Genomic DNA, 9,172 nt, shown 5'->3' with positions numbered 1-9,172 from the left:
TTTCTACTAGTAGACGCTGATGCATAGCCTGACAATTGACAACTCGTAGGACATCACAATGTTAAAAATACCAGTCGCTAATATTGAAAAAGGATAGAACGTGAATTAGTTGGCTGAAACGCAAACTGGTACAATTCTAGTTCATAACTAATAGCTTTCCCTGCAGGGCATGCATCCCCAGCATGTAGATCGGTAACAACACACACATACAAACATAGTACATATTTATCAGTACAAATCGCGTGCTGTGGTGTTGATAAAAAATTCAACATTTGAAAGCGCATTTATATGTCTGGCAGTAGCTGAGTGCGCAAAGATGCTTGCCACAATTTGTTGATAGCCAGTGAGGGCCAGGGTTTCAGATTCCACCGCAGGCAACTTGCAAATTAAATATTTTTTTTTTTTGGTTTTTATCAGGACTATTCACGGATGCTTTTTCAGAACGAGCGCAGTCATTTTAATATGCGCGTAATTGAATTGAATATTTACCAATATACAGTACTTTCTTGGACGTATATAGTAAGATCAATTACGTTTCTATTTGATTTTAATACTTTTTCCCTCAGTGTACTACAAAAATAAATTATGCTTATTAACCTATGAGTTCAATGCAAATACATTTGTTACAATGTTTACATCAACTCATTTTCTTGTTTTAGTAAAATATTTTAGTTAACTATAATTTTAGCATTATTACATAGTGAAAATACCGTTACGTGGAAGTTCCGTGTGGTTATTGTCCGATTTCATAAAGTTGCAAATAATACATGTACCAACACTTTTTGACACTTTAGATGCCATAAGCAAATGTTGTTCTTGCTCTAATGCTACTACTTGTTCCATATGCCTTGAAAAAAATGTAATAATTAAAAAAAAAAAAAAATAATAATATGAGTAAGTAGGAATTGATACGTTTCCACTAACATTTAAAAGTAGCTCGTTTAGTCACTTTCAATCAATACAAAAACTCTAATGAGTATAATTAAAATTTCGCGAAATGGCTCTATTAATTTGCGCATTGTTTTTTTTGAAGTGTACTCAGTTCTAAAATATACATACATAATTTGTAGGGCTCGGAATCTCATGCACTAAAAAATCGTAACTATGCGCATATGTATAATAAGCACCTAAAATTTAAAAATATGCGCTATAAGCAAAAAAAATGCGATTAAAAATATTTTCGTAATATTTTGTTGCCAGTAAAAATAAATAAATCATGCATTTAACAAGAAAATAACGAAAACAATTCACTTCATACAATCCATATTTACTTATGTATAAAATTAGTTTATAATCAAGCAGTGAGTTACAATCTGAGTTACATTTTGATTCCACAACTCGTGCAACCTACAGCCATTTGCCGGCTTTAATGAATTTCAGTAGGTATTTCATACAGAGAGAGGCAGCTGTACTCGTAAACATTCTGTAGGAAAGGCTTGCAAAGTGTATTTAGTCTCATTCTTTCGAAGACTGCAGTAAGTTTGTAGGTATGCTCTTTGCTCACTCCTAAGAGAGCTTTGGTTTAAAGTGGATCGAAGTACAGCCAGAACTGCCGGATAATACTGTACGATCCTGTACGATTCCACCTCTGCTTGGCCTTCGAGTGATAACCGTCCACCGCGCGGGACACATTCACTTCGGAGCCGCACCTTGCTATTTCGTCCGCGGCCTCGTTTCCGTATAAGTATGTCCATATGTCCCAGAACCCATATTAGGGTGATTTCGTATTGATCAGAGATACATATAGGCCAGCTCTCTCCTATAGTCTTCAACTAGTTGAGATCTAACAGAGGTAGAGGTGAGTTGCTCAACGGCAATTTTTTTGTCAAGGGGAATTTTTTTGTCAAGAGATTTCGCACTAAATTTAAATGGTTGTAAATGAAAGAAAGCAAAAATATGCAAAAACCATAAGAAATATACAAAAGCAGGTAATTTTTGCAAAAAATGCAAAATCGGGAATTTACGGCAAAATATGCAAAAATATGCACTAACGATTGAATGCCATTTCGATTTGAAGATGCCCAATAAAAAAATGCATTTGCAGGAGATTCCGAGCCCTAATAATTAGCTATAAGTGTGACCGAATTTAAAATTTGAGCATTCAGTATTGAAATTTAGCTTGCAAACGAGGTTGTAATTCCAAATAACGGAATGTTGTGAAATTCTCTCTTCTACTAATTGATGATGAACTTATTTCGTTTTTTATTAGCAACGACAGCTTTTTTGGCTGTTCGCTTGAATATTGCCCACACCAAGGAATGGTGGGAAAATGGCAATTACTATCAAATTTATCCGCGCTCATTTCGTGATAGTAACGGTGATGGAATCGGTGATCTAAATGGTAAATGGTTCTATGGTGGAAGTGAAAAATGCATTTATTTAGTAGATAGAAAGCACGGTTGCATGATTGAAAATCCTTTCTGATTTTAAATATGCTATCATTTAAGAAATCTATTTGACTAGTGATTTGTTTCATCGACTAAATAAAAAAAAAAATTTGTGATTAAATTTTCAAACAAATAAATTTGATTCGTGATTTCTTCAATTAAAACTACCCACGAATTTCAAGTTTTTTTCCAATCTGCGCATCTTGTGAGGTGATGATTCGAAAACATGCTTCTGATTTTATTTGCCGAACAAATAAAAAATTTATATTAAGTGTTTATGATTTTATACAACTTTCAATTCAGAAATCAGTTTAATTTTTGGATTTGTAATTTGACTAATTCAAACTCACGTAACTCTGGATAGAAATCAACATTTATAAGAAGCTTAATTAAGATTTAAATACATTTATTGAAACTGAAGGCTTTCAAAAGGCTTCGAAAAAAGCGAAAATCGAAATTTCTGGAAAAATTACAAGTTGCAAGAAATCCTGAAAAATTCATGAACAGTCCTCACAGCTCGGTAAAGGCCCAAACAAATTATGAATCATATTTACCTAACTTTTTCCCCCCCCCCAAACAGGAATTACTGAGAGACTGCAATACCTAAAAGATATTGGCTTCACTGCTGCCTGGCTTTCGCCTATTTTCAAGTCTCCTATGATTGACTTTGGCTACGACATCTCCGACTTCTATGCCATACACTCCGAATACGGTACTATGGAGGATTTCAAAGCGCTCGTTGCACGCGCCAAACAACTCGACATTCGCATTATACTCGACTTTGTGCCAAATCATACTAGCGATGAGTGCGAGTGGTTTGAGAAATCGGTTAATCGTGAACCAGGTTATGAAGACTTTTACGTTTGGCACAATGGCACTGTGGATGCCAACGGCAAGCGACAGCCTCCCAGCAATTGGATAAGCGCTTTCCGCTACAGCGCCTGGGAATGGAATGAGAAGCGGCAGCAATACTATCTGCATCAGTTCGCAATCAAGCAAGCGGATTTGAATTTTCGTAACCCATTGGTAGTGGCTAAGATGAAGGAAGTGATGCGTTATTGGTTGGATACAGGCATATCAGGATTTCGTATTGACGCTTTGCCTTTCATGTTCGAAAAGGCACCAGATGCGAATGGCAACTTCCTCGATGAGCCAGTTATTGACGATGTAAGCATTTGCCCTGATCCAGACGATTGGTGTCACTTGAATCACACATACACACTAGATCAACCTGAGTCCATTGAAATGGTATATCAGTGGCGTGAATTGGTAGAGCAGTATAGGAAGCAGAAAGGTGGTGAGCCACGCGTACTATTGACGGAGGCCTACACGACTTTTGATAACTTGATGTTGTACTATGGTGATGGTGAAAGAAATGGGTCGATGGTGCCATTCAATTTTTATTTCATGAACAGCTTAAAGAATCAGTCAACAGCGCAGGAAATAGTTGATATCATTTCGCGTTGGATGAACAGCATGCCGGATGGTGTATTGGCTAACTGGGTGTTGGGTAATCACGATAATCCACGCTATTCCACTCGGTTGGGAGTACAGCGTGCCGATTTGTTTACAATATTGCTGCAGACCTTGCCGGGCAATGCTGTGACTTATTATGTAAGTATAAGAAACCAATACCATTTAGTAGACGATCGTGAGTTCTATGTTAGAGCTGATTCTTATTTAAAGAGGAATTAGCTAGTACTTTAGATATAACTATAATATGTTATTTGATGATGTCATTCTTGTATGGGTAACTCGTCTCGTGGAGAAGGAGAGTACAACGGGCCAACCTCAATGGAATCAGTGGGGCATTTAGGAGCGTACCCTTTCTGGTGCTTAACGTCTTGCTCGTCGATATCTCAGATAAGGCATCTGGATCAAGGGATGTAGTAAGATTTAGCTTACCCAGGACGTGAATTTATTTATCACTGATAGTAGCGACTGTACTGGAAACTAATTAACCTTTTTCCACTCTACAACTCATCTTTGGAATTTTCGACGCTTGGAAAAAACATCGGTGGGGGTATTCTCTGCTGAGAAATTTCAATCAACCTTAAATTTAGGCTTGTAGATCACTGCAGTGTTGTCCAGCCAAAAGTAGCTGCCATCAAAAAACAGCTTATTTATAGATAAGACCCCCTAGGGCTGGTCTACTAGAGTAAAGTTAAGGTAGTACTACTTTAATTAACATATTGACTATTCTTGGACTAATGACTCTAGTATAAGCTCAGGGAACGTAAAGCGAAAACTAGGACATGAGCTACTGTACGATCGTTCAGGCACAGAGTAAATCAGAGGTAGAGAAAGGAATCTCCTTCGGTTCACAAATTCACACTAAAATCTTGCTGCTGCAGCTGGTTGTAGGACGACCAGATGGAGACATTTTAACATTCCTTTTAAATTACTCAGCCGTTGCAAGGCTGTGGTCTTCCCTGAGATCACAGCGAAGAGGGGCTCTCTTTAAGCAATTGCTTCCACATGTAAAATTTCGTTCTTTGCATGCAGTAATTTTCGCTACCACTTAGCAATTACCGTTCGTAGCGGTGTGACAATCAACCAGTGCTTGTGGTCTTAGGGCCATTATCTCGACCGCTTGTTAAATTTTTCTTCCCGGCAAACATCGTTATCAACGTTATAAACTGCCTGTCCGTTATAATATGCATGTGTCGACGCCTATCTATGCCTGTCTCCCTATCTATACTCATGGCAAGGCATTTCTGGAACCATGGCTGCAATACGCTTACTTCACTTATGTTATCGTCGAGCCTGGATTCATCAGTTACCAAATTTAGGAGCGTTTGTTAATAGTTCTGATTATATGTCAACAGCGGACCCTTATAAAATTATGACATTATATGGATCTTTAGGCAACTATTTTGGTGGCATTTGTCAGTGAAATTCAGTAAGAAAGTTTGAAGACTCCTTTATAACGTCGGTACTACAACAACACAAGGTACTACAACACGCTTGCTTTTTAATCGGTATTGCAAGAACTCGTACACATGTCACGATCCTATCATTCAAGCGCTGCCGTTATCGTGTGGCCTTACGTGCAATTGACAAATAAGGTTTTAATTCTTTTGATGCACGAAACAATGGTTGGCTTTAGTGGGATTTTGACAAGTGCTTTTCAGTTCGCCTTTGGGCCTGCTAAAAAGTTTAAGCGAATGGTGTGTCCACGCAGATCATATTTCATGTTTGATAAGATCACCACCATAACCATAAGTACTAAACTCTATCCGTTTAAGTTTAATAGAGGAAATAATGAGTTAAAAAATACAATTCGGCTGAGCACGATTTGTCCTTACTGGGCATAAATCAAAACATTTAAAAACTATAGCTTTGATAACATAAAAATTATACATAAAGTTTACAAGGGTTTAACTACCGATTTTCATACATGTCTACAGTGCTACGTTAACGAGAGTTTAAACCACACTGAGAAAAGGGTTTAGTTACGTCAACTATTTTTTTTTCTCTCAGCACATGATTTGGTTATGGTTACATTACATTGGTTATAGGTAACAAATCATGTGTTAATATAAATATATTTAGCTGAATTTTTTCTGAGTGCTGCATACACCTGTAGTCAAAGTAAATATTGAATTAAAAATCTTTTTTGGCGGAAAGAAATTAAAATTTGTAAAGAAAAATTCATTTCAGTTAGTTTTTTGGACTGACTGATATTTGATTTTTTATCTTATCTTATATTTCTTATTTCTTATGTATTCACTAGACATAAATTTAAGAACTGGGAGTCAGTTTATAGTAGTTTAAAAAATTTTGATCATTTAAAAACTGGACATACTATTTTGGTTACTTAAGAACTTGATTTATATTTGTCATTATCCTAAGCGGGATGCAGGTTGTAACTTTTAAGAGCATTTATCAATACACTCCGCTTCACTTGAATGGGTACATATTTTTTCCTCAAGCTCCGAGCTAATATCTGAACTTGTGGGCATCGGAGAAGCATCGCTTTAGTTTTATTTTGAGGCATGATCGATTTTGAAGAAAAGCGAAGAACACGCCTTTAATAATAATAATTTTCACGATTATTGAAAGAAGGAACATTTCTGAACCTCGATTTTGTATTTCATAGCAGTTCAGAAAATATTTCAGGTTTTTCAAATCGCGAAAAAGTTATGCAAAAATGGTATTAAGGACATTGTTATTAACATTTGTCGCATATTTTAGCACTTTGTTTTTGAATATGCTAGCAATTTTACGCACCGGTTCGCACTACAGTATAGGAGCTGTAAAAACGAGGATAATGCCGAAAAGTTGTGATGTTTCTTTCTTTAAAATGACACAGAAACGAAGCTTCTACGATGACCAGTAGTCCAGATATAAGCTAATATAGTGAAGCGGAGCGTTTTAATTTTTCCGATTTTTTTGTTCCCAATACTTCCATAATTCGTTCAAAGTCATTTTGGGATTTTTTAAGAACCAAACACAATTCCTTACATTATTCGATTATGTAGCCACTCACGTATCAAAATTAAAAATCGTTTAAGGGCGAGGAAATCTGCATGACAGATGGCAAAATAACCTGGGAGCAAACGGTCGATCCGTCGGGCTGCAATGCTAATCCCAGTAACTACGAGAGTTACTCGCGCGATCCTTGTCGCACACCCTACCAGTGGGATGCCTCCAAAAATGCCGGTTTGTATTTCTCAAAGTTCTTTTAAAATAATATGCTTAATAATTACTATTTTTCCGACGGAAAAATTAAATCTTTTTGTAACACGAGCTTTTAAATACAAAAAGAAAAATGCGATATCCCTTTTAATTTCTCGTTATTTTGTTTATTTACGTACAATACCGTCTTTTTTATTTATTCTCCGTTGTCTGCAGGCTTTTCCGACGCCGACAACACTTGGCTGCCGGTCGCTGGTAATTATCGCACAAATAATGCGCTGGCCCAATTACGCGCACCAAAAAGTCATCTACAAATATTTATGAAATTAATTCGCCTACGTAAATTACGCTCGCTGCAAGATGGTCCACTTAAGATAAAAGCAATTGGCAATGACATTATCATCTACTCGCGGTGGGTGTAAACACATGTTAACATACATACATACATACATATGAATGTGCATACAGATATGTACATACATATGTATCTTATTAGCACACTCACAATGCACTTAAGTGCTGGTGGCACTTTCATGCACTCATCGCATTATGCACTTCACAGTGGCAACGAAGTATCGGCTTTGTTTATTTCGCTGTTGCTCACTTTGTTTTGCAAATACTGTTTTTTTTTGTATATATATGTATTTTTGTACTTTTTGTCATAGTGAAGCGCCGGGTGATGCTATGTACGTAATTGTGCTGAATCTTGGCGCCAGAGAGCAGAGTTTGAATATCAATCAACACTTTGATATGGGTCGACAAGCTGAGGTGATTACTTCTTCGTTGCAATCAGCTTATAATGATGGGTAAGTGACACTTTTTAATATCTTTTTCCATGGTTTTAATTTCGTGTTTTTTAATATTCGCTTCTTACTCTTTCAGTGATATCCTCGATCCGAGCAAATATATGGCTGAGCCTTATGTGGGCGTAGTTTTGGTAAAAATTTAAAGTCCCCAGTTCCGTATACTAATTAACGTTCACTTAGAAATAAATATATTTATATTTGTGCCTCTATATGTAAAATTGCAATGTGTTTTTTTTTTGATAATAGCAAGCAAGCTTTAAAATTTTTTTTTAACTTCAAAAATTCAGCATCACCGAATTAAAATAAAATCTAAATCTCTTGACTACAACTTTGGTTTAAATTTGTATTTCTCAATTTTCACTCAATGCAAAATTATTTAGTTACATCCCTGCAAAGTGCAAGCATTTAGTGTATTCTACGACGCGCCTGACACCGCTGCATATACAGTGGCGGTCAAAAGTGGATGAATGGTGTTTTGTTTTTAATATTTACAATTTTTTTCAAGCTAAACTTTTTTTGTTATCTTTTTCGGTGTAGCGCGTATTCTTCCACAAGAAATTTTTGTGCATATATGGAAAAAAGTGCAAAATGCCGTAAAAAAAAATTATTAAAAGTCAATGTCATTCTTTAGACGCTCAAAACTTGCACTTATTTTACTAAAGATGTATAAGCCTGTTAACTGCATAATGGAATTTTTTTAAATTCTGTATAAAGTCTGAAAGTGTGGTCCATATGGCATGAACCATATTTTTATAATAAAATAACAAACAAATTTTAGCTCGAAAAAGATTGTAAATATTAAAAACATACCACTGTTCATTCATTTTTGGCCGTCAGTGTATAGGACGCGCAGTACCGACAGCGCAAAAATTCTCTGATCCCATTTTCGGTCCCACATATTTTTATAGTCGTTTTATGATACTTAAAAGAAATTTGAAATTTCCCGATTGGGAGAAAAACACAAAAATATTCTTAAAACTCAACAAAACTAAACAATTTTAGACTAAATATTTTTTCCAAATATATTAACAATTAAAAAATACGCAGGTAAAATATTTAAAAACACTGTACAGCACCCGGCTGGGTATTGGATCAAACTAACTTGTTTTTTTTTTTTAAGAGATTAAGTCACTAGTAAAAAAAAGTAATTTCTTCGTTAGCCGCCGAAATCGAGATATGGGCATTCGAAGTTCGAAATTGGACCTTTGGTAAAAAATTATTTTAAATTATTGCATGTAAAAAGCGAAAAAAAGTGAAAATACAGACGTGGGCTGCCTTTTGCTCTTATTAATGTATGTATATGGTATATAACTTTTTTTTGTGAAAACTTATATTACA

The 9,172-nt window shown here is 35.7% G+C and overlaps 1 protein-coding gene across 1 annotated transcript; it reads left to right on the top strand.

Moving 5' to 3' along the window:
- The first annotated feature begins 2,112 nt into the window (after positions 1–2,112).
- Positions 2,113–8,152, top strand: LOC118743698 (maltase A1-like). The gene is made up of 6 exons (XM_036476460.1): positions 2,113–2,341; positions 2,968–4,001; positions 6,905–7,052; positions 7,245–7,440; positions 7,694–7,834; positions 7,911–8,152. The coding sequence occupies exons 1-6, from the start codon at positions 2,182–2,184 to the stop codon at positions 7,975–7,977; spliced, it is 1,746 nt and encodes a 581-aa protein (XP_036332353.1). The 5' UTR covers positions 2,113–2,181; the 3' UTR covers positions 7,978–8,152.
- Positions 8,153–9,172: the final 1,020 nt, after the last annotated feature.

Source organism: Rhagoletis pomonella, unplaced genomic scaffold, assembly GCF_013731165.1.
Source record: "Rhagoletis pomonella isolate Grant_MI unplaced genomic scaffold, Rhpom_1.0 Rhpom_scaffold_00007, whole genome shotgun sequence".
Lineage (NCBI taxonomy): Eukaryota > Metazoa > Arthropoda > Insecta > Diptera > Tephritidae > Rhagoletis > Rhagoletis pomonella.
The sequence above is the reverse complement of the archived record's forward strand: the minus strand, read 5'-3'. Positions and strand labels throughout refer to the sequence as shown.